We start from the raw sequence: 20,325 nt of genomic DNA on the forward strand, positions 1-20,325 counted from the left end.
TTAAGGAAGTAGCATCTGAGCTGAATCTTGAAAGACAAGTATGTTAGTGAGGTGAGGTAGGGTTCAGGGACAGGAGTCAAGGGACTTAGCATTCCAGGTTCAGGGACCTGGGACTGCCAGGATGGTGACTAACAGTAGCCTGATCTTTAACACAAGAACTGATTGAGGGTGCCAAGGCAGCATCTCATGTGAGCATAGACATGGTAGAGTCTCCCTTTGTGATGGAGCCTGTTCTCAACCTAGGGAACAGCGCTAAGCACTGCTCATGCCCGCCTCATCACTTCGTTGTTTTTCACAGAGTGTTTGGCTCTTCTTACACAGGCTACTTACCGAAAGCTGCTCCCTCTGTACTTCCCAAGGTCGTTAAAGGAGGAGAGTCGCTCATTGCCATTCCTACCTGCAGATATTGGAAATGCAGAAGGGGAGCCTGTGGTCCCTGAACGGCAGATTCGAATAAGTGAAAAACCCGGCGCCCCAGAGGGTGAGTTCTCCTTTTCTTAATTTCCCTCCTAAGGAAGGAAAGGGACTGATAATCAGTGCTGACTACTGAAGAAGTAGGAAGTTCAACTTGACCCTCTGGGAGGCTCGCTCTTAGTGCGACACTAAGATCAAGACCAACTTAAGTGTTTTGAGTCTTATTCTTGTTAAGATTTACTCTTAAAAAAAAAAAAAAATTGTGTGTGTATGAAGTTTCATGCAGGGCACTGTTGAGTTAGTAGTCAAGTATATTATCATCTAAAATTTTCAATGGTTTGGACAATGTCCTCTGAAAGCCATGCTTAACATTAACTATTAAAACAAGAATCCCATAGCCATTTGTTTCTTCAGGTTACACACCCATGTAGATGGAAAGGATAGTAAAGCAGGATGGGAGCCCCTCTGAATCTGTATGACAGCTTGTGCTGATCTTCACACGTTTGAGGTCGTTATCGGAGGCCTGCCTCACAAGCTGCCTTGCTGGAACTTAATTTCAAAATCCAGCAGTTTAAGAGTTATTCCTACCATGAACACTTAAACAGTCGTCAAGTTAAAATCTGTAGAAGGCTCCCCATCTCTTTTTTTGTCACTGGTACCCAGATTTAAATCAACTGGAGGGAATTATAAATGGTTTAGCATCAGAAAGTGTCTGTGAACCAGGCTTTGCTGGAGGGGTTCTCATGAACTTTTAGGGACCCTCCAGTAAAGTACAGCCTTGAAATGTGCCTGGGGTCATTTGGAAATCCTCATAATTGTGACTATCGCGATACAATTTACTTTTTCTTAAGTGCATCGAATGCACTACACGGGGTCATGGAAAGCAAAACCAGTTGAGATAGCCGTGCTGGGCAGTAGGTGAGACTAACTCATTAGCCAGAAGGTACCCTTCTATCCACCATTCTCAAAGACTGCTTGGTTTGCATCTATATCTCAGAAAATACTGTTACCTTATAGACTCAAGGGTTCATAGATATCTTCAGTTAGAATATTGAATCTTAAAATAGATTGTAAAGTTAGCTTTACTTGAGGGATTGAAAGAAACTTCATTTATGGGTATTTTTTAATTAAAAAAAATAAAATTCAGGCTCTTCTAAGCTATTGCCTGTCAGTTTGAGGAGCAGTGGTATAGAGGTGAGGAAGTCCCAGCTGAACTGGGCTTCAGGTGATGGCATTGCTTGGGAAGGTCCTCATTGTCCAAGGTTTTTGATTGTGTGCTGTCCTTTCTTTTTAAAAAAAAAAAAAAAAAATATATATATATATATATATATATATATATAATTATTTTAAGAGATCTAGTGAGGCAGTGGAGATGGTCCATTCCCAAGAGGCTGAGCCATTCCCAAGAGGCTGGCTGCTTGCCAGCCATAAAATGATCACGTGGATAAATCAGAAAGTTAACATTTATTTGTAGTGAGAACTGTAACTCTGTGTATCAGAATGATTATGTAGGCACGACCAGTGTAGACAGTCACAACACTAGAGTCAGAACATATCTTAGTGAATGTGGATTCTGCCCTGCAATCCTGGTCCATCCATTTTCCATCAGAGGTTACCTGACAAAAGGATGTAAGATCACGTGCCAACCAATCAAATGCTCCCTCCTTAACAGTTCCTGATAAATGACCCCAAACGTTTTTTCTTCATATTTCTCTTTTGTTGGACGCTGCACCACAGTTTGTCTGTATTTATTTATTTATTTCCGTTTGGGCCTCCCCGAGGCATATGGAGCACATCCAGGCCAGAGAGCACATCCACAGTTGCCCACCTAAGCCACAGCTGTGTCAATGCCGGGTCCTTAACCCGCTGTGCCGAGCCGGGGATCGAACCTGCGTTCCAGCGCTCGCAAGACACCACCAGTCCCATTGCTCCATATCGGGAACTCCTACAGTTCATCCTTAACTCTACATACGGTAGAATTGCTTCTTTCTATTTATTATTACATTCTACTCTTTCCTTCCTAAGGTTACACCTGGATCACCTTGATTTGATTTCATGTATTCCTAAAACTTCCGCCACATGTGGACAGGTGATTTCTTTCATTATTTCAGTTCTTCGGATGCCTGAATCTGATTTCAGTTTCATTCCCAAAAAACAATCTTAACCCCAGTTTTTGAGTTTCTGGGCAGTCGTCACTATTGCAGCATTCACAGTTTGTAGCATTTACGTTTGCCATGAGCTCTTCTATTGATAGCATTTTTGTTACAGACAACCAAGAAGAGGAGGATGAAGGCTTGGGAGTTGATCTTTCTTTTATTGGCTCTCATGCTTTTGCTCGGATGGAAGGAGATATTGATAAACAAAGAAGACTGATCCTTCAAGGACAGTTATCAGAGGCAGCCCTGCAGAAGCAACATCAGAGAAAGTAAGGCAAATCCCTGTGGACTGACACACACACATAAGAACACGGAAAATGAGAAAAGGCCTACCTCTGCTAAATGATCTACATATATAAAGTGTTCTCAGTTATTCTTCATGACAATCCTTTAAGGAGGATGTTTGTCCCAATGTTGTAGATGCAGGAATTCAAAGTTAATTTATCAGCATGTGATGGAGTGAGGCAGGATTCAGATGCATCTCTGGTTTCAGAGCTCCTGCTCTTTTCTACTGCAGTTGTAGTACCTCTAGGTGAAGTTATATTCTAAAAGCAAGAAGTAGGGAAAGGGGAAAGCTGAATTACAAGGTTTTTGCTTAATGTTACTGTATTTATAATTAAAGCATAATCTATGGTTTATTAATACTAGAAGAGTGTTATTTCTCACTGATTTATCCCAAGGACCTTATAAAGCCATTCCATTTCTTTTAGGTGTTTTCTTAAGCAATTCTGAATAAATCCTTTTTGAAACATAAAAGCAGCTTCTGTACTTCTGGGAAATCTTGTCCAAGGATTAACAAACAGTCCTTGCAAAGCTAGCTGCTTTTCAAAAAAAAAAAAAAAAATTTAAAGGAAAGGAAAAAATCATAAACCATAACTAGTTAATAATAGTCATTATCTTATAGGGTTGGTTTGAGAGAGTAACATCTCATGGGGTTGTTGTGAGTGTTAAGTAATAAAATGAGTTTAGCACTGTGCTTGGTACTTAGCAAGCCCTTAAAATTGGTCACTGCTATTCTCTTTAATACTGAGCAAATTATGGTTTTTGAGCTTTGGGACTTGCCATCTCTTTTGACTAGAATAACTCTCAACCTTCCATTCTTGCTCATTCTCCAGGCATGAGCTCATAAGTGATTGCCTCTGGAAACTTCTCTCTGCAATCAATGTCCCCTGCCCCATGCTTTTTTTTTTTTTTTTTTTTAAGCACCAAAGCATAGCCTGGCACTTACCACACTATACTGTAATTATGTGTGGTTGTTGTCAGTCTCCATCTCTAAGGTGGGAGTTGGATTAGATGATCTCTGGAGTCCCTTGTAAAATTAGGATTTCCTTGGTCTTCACTTTATTCTCATTTTATTTTTAGAAACAAAAGCAAATTAGCCACTAGGGGGCACCCATGAACAGCTTTTCCAAAGGCAACATAATCAAATGCTAGATTAAGAGGTTTTGAATCTTGGCCCTATATTAAGAATCATCTGGCAAACATTTTTCTTTAAATACATTGACTGGGCTCTTCCTCACATGACAGACTTTGGCATCTATATATATTTTAAAACTTTTTCATATCATGGTTCATGCACTGCTAGATTTGGGTATCTCTTTTTGGACTAGGGCAGTGGTTCTCAAACTGTTTGGTCTCAGGCCCCCTTTGTATGCTTAAAATTTACTGAGGAATCCAAAGAACTTTTGTTTTGACGTGGTTTATACCTACTCATATTTATCACATGATAAAATAGTAATTAATTTAAAAATAAGCCAAAAATATTTTTATGAAAAGTATTTTTTTCATTAGTAAGAAATACATGTTTTACAGTTTTGCAAATATTTTAATGTTCAACTTGGTAGAAGAGAGCTGGAGTCTCATATCAGCATTCAAACTATAGCAATATGTTGTTTGGGGTGATGTATATGAAAAACCTGACCTCAGATACATGATTGGAAAAAGGTGGGGTATTTTAATAGCCTTTTCAAATAATTGAGGAAATTCTTTGATAGTACACCATAACTCAGTATATGGCAGTTCATAATGTTTCTTGTAATATGGAATCTCAAACCTAAGAATTTTTATATTGTTATATTAAAATATGTTGTTTTATCCTGCACTTTGAGTGGATTTTATAATAGGAATGTATAGCATGAATTTATAACATGATACGTTGGTCTTTTGGAAAATATTGACTCACTGAATTATTCAGTAGTTCCAAATATTAACATATTACATTACACAATATCAAAAAATTATACTTATTAATATCACCACTGATCACATCAGAAAAGCCCTTAAGTATTGGAAACTTTTAGCATCTGGTAATGGATACAAATTTTCCAGAATTTTATATATATTTTTTAAGGTCTTATCATTGGTAGCAAATACTACTCATTGTTTCTCTTGAAATGACAGGGCCACTGTATTCATTTTTAAGAAAACATCTGCCAGATACTCATGTTGAAAAACCATGGTTTGTCTGCTAGTCATTAAGTGAAGAAAAATGGTGTTCCGTGGAAAAAAACAACTAGTTCAGCTTGCAAGTCAAACACACAGTGCTTTTCTTCAAGACAGCCTCATGCTTCAGGCTCAAAAGTGTTGTGTGTACTGCCCGTTTTTTGACCCATTAATATTAAAAAGATGTGTTCCCAAGGCTTGATGTAATAAAATTAATAATTTCTACTTCCTCATCAAAGACAGTATTAAATGAAACTGGCTTTTTTTTTTCCCCTGTGAGTGTTTTGGCAATTTAATAATATAATGACTGCTAGTACAGTCTGTTGCTTCCACCTTGATTCAGCTAAGGCAGCCATAGTTTTACCCAGTAGTTGCTTTTGCACCATCAGTGCAAACATCAACGTAGTGAAAAAGCAAATGATGTTTCGGAATTATTATGAAAATGGTTTATACCTTGCAAACCCCCTGAAAAAGCCTTGGGACTGTGGACCACACTTTGACAACCACTGGTCTGTAGTCTCTCAGCAGTACCTTACAGCTGAAAAGAATTGTGGAAATCATCTGATAGAGTTTTACGAAATGTAGCATACAGTCTATAAGCATTAGAAGGACCAGGGGTACTTAGAAAATGCTTAGGCCCCACACCAAACTTCCTGAATTGGAACCTCTGTGGGAAGGGCTCCGGCATCCTCCTTCGAAGGTTTCTTAGGCAATTCTTTTGAACCTCAGCTGATCTGCTCCCTTTAATTTACAGAAGGGTAAATTAATCCCCAAGAGTGGCTTGCCCAGCGTTGCAGCTTATTGAGGAAGCGCCTTAAGGTGGCTACTGCGGCTCATCTTCCCAACTACCATCTCCAGCCAACCACACAGACCAACCTCAGAGAAAGGACCAGACGTGTTCTGTGTTCATATACAAAGAACTGCATTGTTATCACCTTTCTCAAACCAGTTACCTTTCCTCTTCTCTCTCTCACGACACACACGCACGCGCACACACACACACACACACACACACACACATCTTTTCCGTTTCTACTTGAGTGATACAGCTAACCTGAAATTTTTAAGTGTGTGTTTGCCCTGGCTACTTGTTTGTCTCTCTGTTTAATGAGGAAATTCGTTTCATTTAACAATGACTAGTTCAAGCCAGTATTAAAATGAATCTGTATTCCCTGATTTCATGCTTTCTGGAAAGGGGTCCTCAGCAAAGGGGTATGTTCTAGGAAGGAATAGGAACACAGCGTGTAAAGCATGTTGTTCTTATCGGTACAAGGCTATGATCTTATGATGCAAATTGGTCACATGGTCGACAGTTTCCGTTTGGTTCAGGAGACTTTGGATATTTCCTCTGTACAAGATAATATTCTAGAACTGAAATACACAGATAAATAAGGTAGTCGCTCTCGCCTGGAAATTCAGGAATGAGTTGCATTACCCTCCCATGTCAGGGTGTGTTCTCTACCTTGTGCTCAGGTTGTTGTGCGTCCAGTCGGCACAGAGTTACAAGCTTGGGGACGAGCACAGCCTGTGGGTCCCAAAGCCTGAACCAAGAAGCAAAGGCTTGGTACCTCAACTGTTCAGTTCCTTTGAGTGAAAAGTTCCATCTGAATCAAAAGATCTTTACATTTCCTGCTCATGTGCCCCGTGTCTGTGATAATTAAAGATGAGGTCTTATTATCTATGTTGCAGAAAATCTCAAAGTAATAGCAGCAACTCAAAAGTGTAGCCCAGGGAACCTCAATCCTTTCAGGGAGCCCGTGAGGCCAAAAACCATTTTTATAATCTTACTAGACTTACTTGCCCTGTTCATTTTCATTATCAGTGTTCAGTGGAATTTTCCAGAGACTTCTTAATATGCGATATTGCAGTGGATTAAATGCAGAAGAGGATGTGAGAATCTAGCAGAAATTAAGGAGATTTGTAAAAATGAAGAGTGTAACTCTTCCCCCTAAATAGAGGTTTTTTTAAATAAAAAGTAATTCATGTTCACATAATGGGTTTTTACTGTTTTTAAATTAGTAAATATTTTAAAAATTTGTTTTTATTTCTGATTTGGTAAATATTGGTGAGTATAACTGAAATAAGCATAAAAGGATCCTGAAATTCAAAAGTTTGAGAATTGATGACTAATTGTTTATGAGTTTATATAACTGAGTGGTAAGTCATCTGTTTACATACATGTGCTAAATGTTTAAGATTGAAGGTTATAGTTTTTGAATTTTTTTCTCTTATTCTCTGTAGATCAGACTTCTACTTACACATGTTGAGTTTTGTTTCTGTTATGACGTTAGTTGATCAAATATAAAAATGATTGTTTTCTCTCTTGGGAAATAAGTAGATCTTTAGTTAGTAATATCTTCAGTTCTTCCTTCAGTAACAAAACTGAGAATCGTGTGGATCAGCTATATCCTTTCATAGCATTGCCATGTCTCTGTGTAATAATTCTTTTTAACATCTGAAATAATTAGACATGTTGTCTGAGTCTTGAGTAATATTTCCAAGTCTTCCATCCAGTTGTGACACTAATTTGGGTGTATCATAAGATAGATATTGGCTTACTTAAAAAAAAATAATTGCCAAGCAATCTGAATATTCTTTTTCAAGTAGACAGCTTTTAAAACTCTTAAAATTATTTTACAAGAATTTTTCTTTTTCATCAAGTTTCCTTTGTTGCCTTAAGGTCCCATTGCCTGTAACTCTTATGTCATTTCTGATAGTGAAAACTTTATCTTATTCATTATTAAATATTTATTGAGCCCTTACTGCTGTGCCAAGTGTTGAGCAAGAAAGATAATAAAGTGACATGCAAGGCAGATTCAGCTCCAGCCCTCGTGAAGCATAGGTTCTTACAGAGGAGAGAAATGTTAAATTATTATATGAAAAATATATTTCAATTACATTAACTTAAATATGCATTTACATGTAAAATTAAATATACATTTTATTATATTAAAAAATGTATTTCATTTACAAAGGGTTCAGTAAGAGTGTATATAACAAGGGTTTTAACCAAGTCCAGTGTGGGACAGATGTGTGAAGTCAGGAAAAACTTCTGTTAATGCCTAAGCCAAAATTTGCCCCAGGCTATTGGTTGTACACAAATAGGTTAGTTAGTGGATTTTTTTTTTTTTTTTGGCTTTTTGCCTTTTCTAGGGCCGCTTCCCGTGGCATATGGAGGTTCCCAGGCTAGGGGTCGAATTGGAGCTGTAGCCACCTGCCTATGCCAGAGCCACAGCAACATGGGATCCAAGCTGCATCTGCGACCTCTACCACAGCTCACGGCAACACCAGATCATTAACCCACTGAGCAAGGCCAGGGATTGAACCCGTAACCCCATGGTTCCTAGTCAGATTCGTTAACCACTGCGCCACGACGGGAACTCCAGTTAGTGGACTTTGATAGAGTAATTTAGCTTAAATTTTCATGATCATTCAACTCTTTTTTTTTTTTTTTTTTTTTTCATCTTTTTAGGGTTGCACCTGTGGCATATGGAGATTCCCAGGCTAGGGGTCTAATCAGAGCTGTAGCTGCCGGTCTATGCCAGAGCCACAGCAATGCGTATTCAGAGCCACATCTGTGTGTTACACCATAGCTCACGGCAACGCCGGATCCTTAATGCAGTGAGCGAGGACAGGGATCGAACCTGCAACCTCATGGTTCCTAGTCGGATTCGTTAAGCAGTGAGCCATGACAGGAACTCCGATCATTCACCTCTTGATTGTGCAGGTCATTTATAAACCAGAGGAAATTGCCTGCTGTTAACTTTGTGAGGACAGCAGCCAACCTTAGCCAACTGCAGTCTATTGAGAAACTATGCAATGTTTCTGCCTTGAGAGCACTGTAGTGGCCACTTTTACTGCCATTGTGACATGTTTTGTATCACCATTTACCCATGAGTATTATATTTTACCCATCAAGTAATAGAAAGTTGTTTATTTGGAATAAGCTATAGGAAAATAATAAACTACTTTGAATTTTACTTTTTTTTTCTTGCTTTTGCTTTGACTGATTAGGATAAAAGATTGCATGTCTACATTGAGATAAAACAGAAACTATAGCAAAAAGTGAGGTGCAGTTTATAAGCAATATAATGGGGAAAAAATATTCTTTGAATAGATGAGGGAAACAGAGAAAGCACTGTTTCTCTGCTGGATAAGGAGATAGAGCTGACACCTTTGCTTTTGCTAACTCCTTCCAAATACAGATTTAAAAGAAAAATGTGACTAGGTAATCAAATCAATTTTACATAATCTGTAGTGGGAATAGAGCAGACTTAATTAAAATAAAGAAGAAACAATCTGAGTTGTTGCATTGGAATTCATCTCAAGGTCCTTAGACACTGGAACCATGCCAGTGTCTCAGATTCTTAACCTTTTTTGAATCATAAATAAAGCCTTTAAGAATCTGATGTAAGCTGTAAACCTTCTATAAAGGTTCTATGTGGATTTTGCCTATCCTAGGATCTCAAGTTGTTAATCACTGGCCAAGATTAAAAACATTTTAGAGTTTAACACTAGTTCAGAGTTCACACCATGGATTAAAGTTAATTTTAGGTGGATTAAGGACTTAAAATTTTTTTAAAAAATTAAAATTCTTGGGAAATGTTATAGGTTAGTATCCATCATATCTTGGAGAAAAGATAGGTTTCTTAAATAAAATTTTAAAAAGCATCGACTATAAAAGAAAAAATAGTTTTAGCTGTATTAAAATTAAGAAATTAAGAAAGTATAGCAATTAAATTCAAAGGGAAAAGCAAGTAGCAGAGTTGGAATATTCACAGTACATGCCAGTGACAAATGATTAGTACTGAGAATAAAGAAGTCCTACAAATAGTAGAGAAAGGAACAAACAGTCCAATAGAAAAATGGACAAACCATATGAGCAGGCATCTCACAGAAGAGGAAAAAATGAACAGGATCTCAACATCATTAGAGACCAGAGAAATGAAATACCAATTAAAATCCAATTGATTGAGAAAAGTTAAAACATCTGCTACAACCAAGTATTGAAGAAGACATTGAGTCATAGGCTCCTCTATTCATTGCTTGTAGAAGTATAAATTGGAATAAAACTGTGGAAAAGAGGCTTGGCCTTGTCTCTTAAACCCCAATATACCCTATAGCCTGGCATTTCCACTCCTAGGTGTCTACCCAAGAAAAATCATACACACATGACCAGGAGATATGTAGAGTAACTGTTAACACTGTTCACAGCAGCAAAAATCCAGGAACAGCAAGTGCCTGTCAGTAAGAGAGTGGATAAAACTATTGTTTTCATATAATATATTATATACAGTGGTCAAAGCGACGAACACCATTGACACCCAACAATATAGATGAATCTTAGCAATATAATAAGTCCAAAAAGTAAGACCCAAATGATTACACACAGCATGGTAGGCTTTTTTCTTGTTTGAAGTGGTTAAGAACAACCACAAAACCTGCTGAGGGAATCATGTAGATGAATTTAAATGATATAAAAAGGAAAGCAAGAAAATGATGAACCTGATAAGGAGAGGTAGAGGCTAGAATGGAAGGAAGTGACCATGATAAGATGTAGGTTATTGTGACGGTGCTAACTTTTGTTTTGGGTAGATTGTGGAGTGCTTATTATTTCATTAAAAATAGCTAATTAGATGACCAGTTTTTTTAAAAAGAACCATGCATGTACCAGTGATGAGAGTGTTTTCAACCAAGGGTGATTAATTCTGTTTTGTGCATCTGAGTTCCAGCTTAAACTTATTTTATTTAGAATTCGCTGAGGAGTTCCCGTCGTGGCGCAGTGGTTAACGAATCCGACTAGGAACCATGAGGTTGCGGGTTCGGTCCCTGCCTTTGCTCAGTGGGTTAACGATCCGGCGTTGCCGTGAGCTGTGGTGTAGGTTGCAGACGCGGCTTGAATCCCGCGTTGCTGTGGCTCTGGCGTAGGCCGGTGGCTACAGCTCCAATTCGACCCCTAGCCTGGGAATCTCCATATGCCGCGGGAGCGGCCTAAGAAATAGCAAAAAGACAAAAAAAAAAAAAATAAATAAATAAATAAAAATAAAATAGAATTCACTGAATACATAGATCCCAAGTGTCAGGAACTACTCTAGAGATTTGCTAAAAATATAAAGACAACTAAGACATAGTCCCTGTCTTAAGGTCTAACAGAGTAGAAGCAAATGTTGCAATAAGAGGGTAAAACCTCCGCTGATCTCTGTGATACAAAGAAGGAAGCAGTGAATTCTCCAGCAGTTCTGGACCTTGCCTCTCTCCACCCCCAGCCCCTACTCCTGCCAATCACCCTCAGTCTACATACTTGATTGAAGAGTATTTAGATGCCCGCTGGATTGCCTGTCTCATTCTGCCTTATTACGGTATTAGTTGTCTTTGCAATGTGCCTAGCTCATACATTCAGTCTTAGACTCTGAAGCCAGGGCCTTTTTTAATTCTTCTCCAGCCTCCAAAAATACTTTGAGCAATACTCCTGTTTGTTATTTCATTCAACAAAGATTTAAGTCCCTGCTATGATGCAGGCATTGCATTTATGCAATAAATCTTTGCAAAATGAGCTAATGAACACACAAAGGGTAGAAGTTAACAGATATTTACTGAATTCCTGTACATGTTTTGTGCTACGACCTGTGGTTCTCATTAGGCATATTATTGTATATAGTCTTGATGTGGAGATGACCTAATCATAAAACAATTAGAAAGAGAGACAGTCGGGGAGTTAGTGCAAATAACCTAGGAGATAACCCTGTGTGAAAATACGGAAGAGTCCATATGAATATGGAAAACTACAGTAAATATAGATCCTTTCTTGACTTGCAGATTCTATCTTAAACTAAAATAAAAAGCTGTGGTCTTTGAATTCAGTTTGCATAGGTAGGCACATTTCTAAATTTAAAAAGGCAGACTATATAACCGTGCAATACTAAGTGTTTTTTACAGACAATAACAGTTTCTGTGAAACTAGCGGGCATGTCTTTCATTGATTACAATCCATATGTAATAGATTTCCTGTTAAATATCCTTAGTTGTGTGATTGTACTTCATAGCTGAAAGGAGTCCATAGGAAACTGAGGTCAGTAGAGATGAAACGATTTTACTAAAGTTGCGTAGGCAGTGGTAGAATTAGAACTCAAGAGTCCCTTCTCCTGGATTCTCCTCGTGGCTCAGGGGTTAACGAACCCAACTAGGATCCAGGAGGATGTGGGTTCAATCCCTGACCTTGCTCAGTGGATTAAGGATCCAGTGATGCCGTGAGCTGTGGTATAGGTCGCAGATGCAGCTCAGATCCCGAGTTGCTGTGGCTGTGGCATAGGCCGGCAGCTACAACTCCAATTCATCCCCTAGCCTGGGAACCTCCATATGCTGTGGGTGCAGCCCTAAAATAGCAAAAAAAAAAAAAAAAAAAAAAAAGAGTTCCTTCTCCTGGTTTAGTTTTTTGTTGTTATTGTTGTTTTAAGTTATGGGATGATGCCATCTGTGACCTAGATGCTTCAGAGTTGCTTTTCATGCATTTAGGTCTCTTAGAAGCTTTTTTTCACAATCAAATAAGTAGCACTTTGAATTTTAAGAAAGCTAGAATGAAAAAGTACTCACCCTTCCAGCAATCTGGAGACCTGAGTGCAACTTCAGATTCAACTCTACCATTAACTGGCTAATAACTCTAAGATTCATTCGCCCTTTTGCAGGTCACTTCCACTTTTTGAGATCTTTTACATCTCTTCCCATTTTATTTTATTTATTTAATTGTTTTTGTCTTTTGGCCGTTTCTTGAGCCACTCCTGCGGCATATGGAGGTTCCCAGGCTAGGGGTCAAATCGGACCTGTAGCTGCTGGCCTACACCACAGCCACAGCAACACGGGATCCGAGCCTCATCTGCAACCTACACCACAGCTCACGGCGATGCCAGATCCTTAACCCACTGAGCAAGGCCAAGGATCAAACCTGCAACCTCATGGTTCCTAGTCGGATTCGTTAACTGCTGAGCCATGATGGGAACTCTCATTTCTTCCCGTTTTAATATCCTCCTAGCCAAGGCCAAATGGCAGTCTCTATGATCTGGTATGTGGGGCATCAGTACAGCTAAGTATTAGCCCATCTTAAGTAAGCCTGGACTTCCCAGAAAAAAAAATGACCTGCTTTCTTTGTGGTCTGAGATAACATGTTCAGCCCTTACCCAGTATTCTTCTGAAAGGCAAACTCTTTGAGGAACTGATCATGTCCATTCACTGGAGTAGTCTCAAACACCTCTTGTGTGGTGAGGACTCAGTAAGTCTTTGTTGAATGAGTGAATGAACACCTGTTGTGGAGAACTGCTATTGCTTTAGGTTTTCGTTGAAAGTTTTTTTTAGTAAAAGAAGATAATCGTACTTAAAAAACAGTGTTAATTTGGGTACTTGGTATCTTAGCTGGTTACATGAGTAGTTTTGCTCAAAAATGGTTTTTTTTTTAATTATCTAGTTTTAGCACCTTCCTTTCTCAGTGGCTCTTTTTTTGTTTGTTTGTTTTGTTTTTAATCAGTAACACACAGATTCTGCATAATGTAACAGCCTCTTCAACTCCTTCATTATAATAAAACCTTGTTCTTTAGGAACAGAGAACGATGAAAACAATTCTCATTTAAATTTAATTTACAAGGGTTTGTTATAACAATTCTATTCTTTATTTCTCTAGTTATAATCGCTGGTTATGTCAAGCAAGATCTGAGGATTTATCTGATATTGCTTCTCTAAAAGCCTTATACCAAACAGGTGAGCTTAAAGATGTGTTAAGTTATTCTTTTACTTATTAAGGACCTTACTTAGCATACTGTTAGAGATTTCATTTTTCTATGACTTTGTCCATTTTATCTATGAATAAAATAGTTTTGTACTAATGAAGACAGTTTTTGCTCATCACTAAGATCTTAAAAATATATCTCAACCTATAAAATTTTCAGCTAGTAATTCCACCTTGGCTGCCTTCATTTCTTCTTAATGGCCTTCTTTTAGAATTTTTTCTCCGTTTAAACATACCATAATTTTGCTATGTAAAATTCAAACCTTACATAAATACATAATGGAAAAGTGAAAGTTATCAGATTCCCCTTTACCTTTCCTTAAAAAAAAAGTGATGTTTTCCACACAGTAAAAGAAATCTGAAGATGAAATTTGAAAAACCTATGTTTTACATTTGTGTAGACTATGTTTATAAGTTCAGAGCCCAGGACAGATGACAGCTTGGAATAAAGTTTCTGGGCACTGATTACTTTTCCTCTTTGTAGGTGTCGATAACTGTGGTCGCACAGTGATGGTGGTAGTTGGAAGAAACATTCCTGTAACATTAATAGATATGGACAAGGTAGGCCATAAAAAGCTTTGTCTTGTAAGTAACGTTGATTTAAAAAGTAAGTGGGGAGCTCCTGCTGTGGTGCAATGGGCTCAGCAGTGTCCCTAGAGTGCTGGGTTCAATCCCTGCCCTGGCATGGTGGCTGAAGGATTTACTGTTGCTATAGCTGTGGGGTGGGTAGCAACTGCAGCTTGGATCTGATCCCTACCTCAGGAACTTCCATTTGCCTCGGGGCAGCCAAAAGAGGGGAAAAAAAAAAAAAAAAGAAGCAGAATGTGCATGTGGGATCAGGGCTTAGACTACGAGGGGAGACAGAATTGTGTGTCTCTGACAGAGTAGCAGCCCTGGTCCTGTAGGTGTGTTAGGGTTTGGTTTTTCTCTGGGAGAAAAGAAACACTGGAATGCATGATGTGATCTGCAACAACGCAGCTGCTCTGTTTTGGATGTGATGTAACTGGCAAGGGTTTGGTTGGACTCATTCGGTATCATAATTGTACTAATGATCGCGTTTTCCTGTCTCGAAAAAAGAAACATTAACTCTTGAGTGTCTATCTGAAGAGGAGAAACCTGGCGTGTAGTTCACCCAAGTTGTCATATTTTCGTAATCCCTTCATTTGGAGGGAAAGGACAAAATAAGTGGTTCATGACAGAAGAAATGATATTCCTGCTAAACAAGAAAATGTTCAACCTGATTAGTAGTTAAAAAAAAGGGGGGGGAATTAAAGTGAAGTATCTTTTTTCACCTTCACAATTTGGTATTACTTTTAAATAATAAGTATTGTCAAAGATGAGTTGAAACTATCAGAATGGTCACACTCATTGACCCAGTCGTTCTGAGAATTTGTGCTAAGGAAGTAATCCTAAATATGGAAGTAGTTGTGGGCCCAGAAACTGCCCAAACTGGAATACTTGGGCAAGGAACCGTCGAATCCACAGGATAAATACGTAGATCTTCCTGGAACATAGGTTTTAGTAGAAACTGACTGCAAAGGAGATGAATGACTTTAATGAGTAATTCTTGACCATAGTTTAAAAAATACATACTTTAAAGTGTAAAAATTACACATAACTTTAAGATAAAACACAGTTGTGCAAAAGTAGATAATTGCATCCGGCTATGCCCTAGACTCCTGATCACTGGCGTGTGGGTAAAAAAATTTGTGAAAGCATTGAATCTTGGCAGGTTACTCACAGGCTCATTTGTAGCACAAAATTATACCTTAAATTTCTGACAGGTAATTTTGTGCATCCACAAATGGAATATTCTGTGACCCTTAAAATTATGGTTATAGAGGCAAGTATTATAAAGAGATGTTAAAGATGAAAACATCAATAGGAGAAAAAGTGATGCATTAAATTGCATTATACTGACTTTTTTTGGCAAGGGTAGTGCGTGTTTAAGCATAAAGGTAAAAACTGGAAGTTGGCTTCTCAAAATGGATTTCATAGTTTTAGGGAGTATTTGTTTTCTATGTTTTTCTGTCATGCAGCTGTACTTCTTTATAATGAAAAAGATTAATGATGGGGGATTTGAAGCTGAAAATGGGTAACTTACTTGCCCTTGGAGGAAATGGTGAGTGGATAAAAGGAGGACTAGAAGCAACCTAGTAAGAGCAGAAGTAAACACACACACACACACAGAGGGGGGAAAAAAAAACTCAACTGATAATCAGTATGACATTCATTCTCAGCATTGATAATGTGAGTGATCCAGTGGAAGCATAAATCCCCGCATTTGACCTTGTGTGTGTACTTGCATGGTGTTCTGGATGTTCCTGATGTATCATTTCATAAATATCATGAGGTCCAAATTAGGCAACAACTGGAAAGATGCTGTTTTCCTAGTGCCCTCCTCTGTCTGCTCTGGTCGCATTTGGATCCTAATCCATGTTAGTCCATTCATGCCAATGCCAAGGATGCCCCTGAGGAGGAAGAGGGAAACAGCCTGTTTGACAGTAACCCTTCAGTTGTTACCTCTTCGCTTCCTGAGCTTTGTCATTGTTTATAGCTACACCACTGGGTCACGCTGGCCCTGCCCTTCTTGTGTCTCGGCTTGGTATTTAAAGATTCTCTTAAAGCTCATCCTTCTTCTGATGGCATAGTCCTCTAACTGATGGAGGTCACATTACATTTGAGTCAGAGCTGTGGAAGTGCTGCCCAGCCCACGGCCATCCACTCACTAAACCTGTTCTCATTTTCCTCATTCAGTTCAACATTAAGGATGCTAAGAAAATCAGCCCTCACTGTGAGCCTTCTGCAGCATCTCTTCTGTCCTTTATAGCACTCGCCGGTTACGTGAGAGCCATGAGTCCTTAACTCAGTAGAGATGTGACGACTTTCACGAATTCAAATAGAGCTTTCAAGACTAAGTAAAAGTCTAGAAATTCTGCTTCTCATGGTTTCGGTATCATTATCCCAGATAGTTGACCAAAGAGCTCTTCTGAGTGTGTGAGGAGCTGTTTGAGAGGATGGAGGCTGTTCTCCATCACACAGAAGCAGCCAAGCAAGGGCCTGTGCGGTTGCACTACGAGAACTGCTGAACACTGGCATGATCCACTCTCCTGAACATCTTTTTAAGGAGACGCTCTTTAGTCTGCGATGTCTGCCTGGGGCGTAAATTAGATTAATTTTCTGGGTTTTTCTCTCTTTTGGCCTCTGTGAAATAGACCACTATACAAAATGATGTTTCCCTGTATTCCTTTTTCTTCTAGGCTCTCTTATATTTTATCCATGTAATGGATCACATTGCTGTGAAGGAATATGTGTTAGTATATTTTCACACACTGACCAGCGAATACAATCACCTGGACTCTGACTTCCTGAAGAAACTCTATGATGTTGTCGATGTCAAGTTAGTTATTTTCGCACATTATAAAGGGGGGAGCACAGCTTCTTTCTTGCCTGATATTAAGCAATAGCAAACATTGCTGTGTAGTTTGTGAAAGGATATTTCATGTAACAAAGATTTTTTTAATATGCATAGATTGGATAGTTTAATAATAAGAGGCCTGGGAGTTCCCTGGTGGCTCAACGGGTTAAGGATCCAGTGTTGTCACTGCTGTGGGGCAGGTTCAATCCCTGGCCCAGGAATTTCTGCATGCTGTGGGCACAGTTAATAATAATGATGATAATAATAATAATAATAATAGTAATAATAATAAAGGAGGCCTTCCTTAACTCCAGCTTATTTTGTATCAAAATAGATTTGTATATAAACTTTATTCTGCTTTTTAACACCTGGAAAAAGAGTTAATGGTCACCGGTTTTAGGCATGGCTTATACTGACCCTTTTTTTAAATTTTGAATCAGGTACAAGAGGAATTTGAAGGCTGTTTATTTTGTTCATCCAACATTTCGTTCAAAGGTACAGTACTTTTTTTTTAGCTAAATCTTGAATTTATGTGCATTATATGCCTGCATATTAAGATATATTTCATCTTCTTAATTCTTGCTATAACCATTGTGATGGCTAATTTCTTTATTTACCCTTCCTTTTCAAGTGTTTCTGAGTTGTGGTCCTAAAGTTGTGGTCCCACATGACTCTAGTATCGTAGTAGGCGACCCTTACAAGCCATTAGCCCCTGAGTCCTTGCCTCTTTGTGGTTTTTGTTCGTCTGGGCTTTTTCCTACCCTTGCTCATAGCTAACTCTTATTTGTCCTTCAGCTCTCAGCTCAACAATTACTTTCTGTAAAAAACCTCTTTGATCAGTCCTGCAACTAATAGATACTACTGTGTTGTATTTCCTTATGATTTTATAGTCTTCTTTCATATTTGCTTTTAATTTTTTTTTTTTTTTTTTTTTTTTTTGTCTTTTTGCTATTTCTTGGGCCGCTCCCGCGGCACATGGAGGTTCTCAGGCTAGGGGTCGAATTGGAGCTGCAGCCCCTGGCCTACACCAGAGCCCCAGCAACGCAGGATCCGAGCCGCGTCTGCAACCTACACCACAGCTCACAGCAACGCCGGATCGTTAACCCACTGAGCAAAGGCAGGGACCGAACCCGCAACCTCATGGTTCCTAGTCGGATTCGTTAACCACTGCACCACGATGGGAACTCCTACTTTTAATTTTAATTACTTTAATTTTCCACCCTTTATGTCAGCCAGCCAGACCTGTGAGAGCTGGGATATAGCTATCTTGCTCATTCCCTTGTATCTAATCGTATATATTGATTTCTTCAAGACATCTAGTCCTTTGGTCCTTTTACTTTTTCTGAAAAGAGCATCTTTTTTTGTTTTTGTTTTCTTCCCTGTCCAGCTTAAAACCCATGTCCCTATCACTTCGGCCACTCTTGTCAATGCCTAAAATAACCTATGACTTTGTGCCCTTTCATCACACTTGCCCATCCAAACCTGATCTTGAGATATTTCATCACACTGCTTTCTTTACTCCATGCATATTTGGGCTTCTCAGCAGATTCATGGGGCTTTGACTGCTGGAGGTCCTTTGATACTTTGTCCAGCGTGGCTGTCCACTTTCCTCAAGCCCTGTCCCTCTAACACTTCCTCACTCCAGCAGATGGCCTTGCCTCTTTCTCACTGAGAACATAGAAAACATCAACAAGGAGCTCCCCGTTTCTCCCTCCTACTGCAAACTTACATGCCATCTCTTCCTATCATTGCCTCCTTTATTCTGTCACAAAGGTGTGTTCCTTCTTAATGAAAGGCAGTCTCTCTACCTGTGCTCTGGATCCCATAGTAATAACAATAGCTAATGCTTCCTAAGCAACTGCCGTGTGCCAGTTCTCCCTATGCATTATCTTGTTTAAGCCTTATAATGTATCTCTGAAGTAGATAGTAGTGGTCTTCCTATTTTAGAGGCGAAGAAATTGATGCTTAAATAACTTTTGCAGGGTACGCAACTGATAAGTAGCAAAGGCTGGACTCGAATCTAGGCACTTTAATTCAAGAGCCTACCCTCTCATCTACACAGTGTATTTTCCATTTCCTCGGGAACTTCTTTTCAGCCCTCACCTTCTTCCTTGTCTCCCACTTTTCTGGATCTAACTCATTAACTTTTAAACATGCTAAAGCCTCCACTTATCTCCCATTTTACAACCAGCATTTTTTAGTGTAATCTGCGTTCTCTGCTCACCACCTCTATCTTCCATACACTTGAAATTACTTCAGTCTGGTTCACACCCCACTGTGGCAGCTAAAGCTGCTCACGCTGAAATCGCCAACAGCCTGAAATCCCTACAGCCTTAAATATAGTTACCACTTCTTCCTTGAAACACTTTGTCTTAGCTTCTTTGAAGTTTACCTTGCCTAGTTTTTCCTCTAGCCACTCCTCAATCTCCTTTGCAGGCCTCTTTCACCGCTCACACTTTGAGTGTTCATGTCCCCAAATCCTCTGTCCTCTTTCATTCTGTACTTTGTTTCATTACTATGTTTTCAACAACCCTCCAAGATATATGCAATTCCTTAATCTATGTCTGGAGGGGCAGTAAAGTCTAATGTGTGAAAGCGTGGGTTTGAGATTGAGGTATCATAAGTTCCAACCCCAGCTCTACCAGTCACCAACTTATTATGTCAGGTAAGTTATGTAACCTCTTTGTGCTTTAATTTCATCTTCTATGAATTGGGGATAATAGTAGCTGTCTTGTATTGGCTGTCTGAAGGATGAATTGGGTAATGCATGTAAAATCCTTAAAACATAAAACATTACCTGACACGTAATAAATACCCAGTAAAGGTTAGCTGCCATCGTCATCATCATTACCATTCCTGGGCCTAGGCCTGCATGTTTACTGCAAATTAGATACCGTCACTTAGACATTATACCTAAAGTTCAACATTTTGAAAACTCACGTCCTCCTCTCCCTCTCACTCCCCAAACTGCTGTTTGTAAATAGAACTGCTCTCTACCCAGTGCCTAAGCCAACAACCAGGGAGACACCCTTGAGTGCTTGACCTAACTCACCTCTCACCATATTGCATCAGTTCTGTGTGCTTACTCTTGTCCAGCTCTGTACCTGTGTCCCATAGTCTCA

The 20,325-nt window shown here is 39.0% G+C and overlaps 1 protein-coding gene across 19 annotated transcripts in view; it reads left to right on the plus strand.

Moving 5' to 3' along the window:
• GDAP2 (ganglioside induced differentiation associated protein 2) overlaps window positions 1-20,325 on the plus strand; it is a 234,809-nt gene that overhangs the window by 32,811 nt on the left and 181,673 nt on the right. For all 19 annotated transcript variants that reach the window (XR_014844355.1, XR_014844356.1, XR_014844348.1 and 16 more), the window contains exons 7-12: window positions 322-481; window positions 2,683-2,839; window positions 13,681-13,757; window positions 14,270-14,346; window positions 17,046-17,185; window positions 17,644-17,698. Coding sequence is in view for 2 of the 19 variants with exons in the window: in XM_085023446.1 (XP_084879572.1) it covers window positions 322-481; window positions 2,683-2,839; window positions 13,681-13,757; window positions 14,270-14,346; window positions 17,046-17,185; window positions 17,644-17,698 (666 nt within the window). In the remaining 17 variants the exon portion in view is untranslated. The remainder of the gene's footprint in view (window positions 1-321; window positions 482-2,682; window positions 2,840-13,680; window positions 13,758-14,269; window positions 14,347-17,045; window positions 17,186-17,643; window positions 17,699-20,325) is intronic.

Source organism: Sus scrofa, chromosome 4 (genome assembly GCF_054392235.1).
Source record: "Sus scrofa isolate SSC_HxYL_T2T_F1_AM1 chromosome 4, Sscrofa_HxYL_maternal_Yorkshire_Landrace_v2.0, whole genome shotgun sequence".
Taxonomy (NCBI): Eukaryota; Metazoa; Chordata; class Mammalia; order Artiodactyla; family Suidae; genus Sus; species Sus scrofa.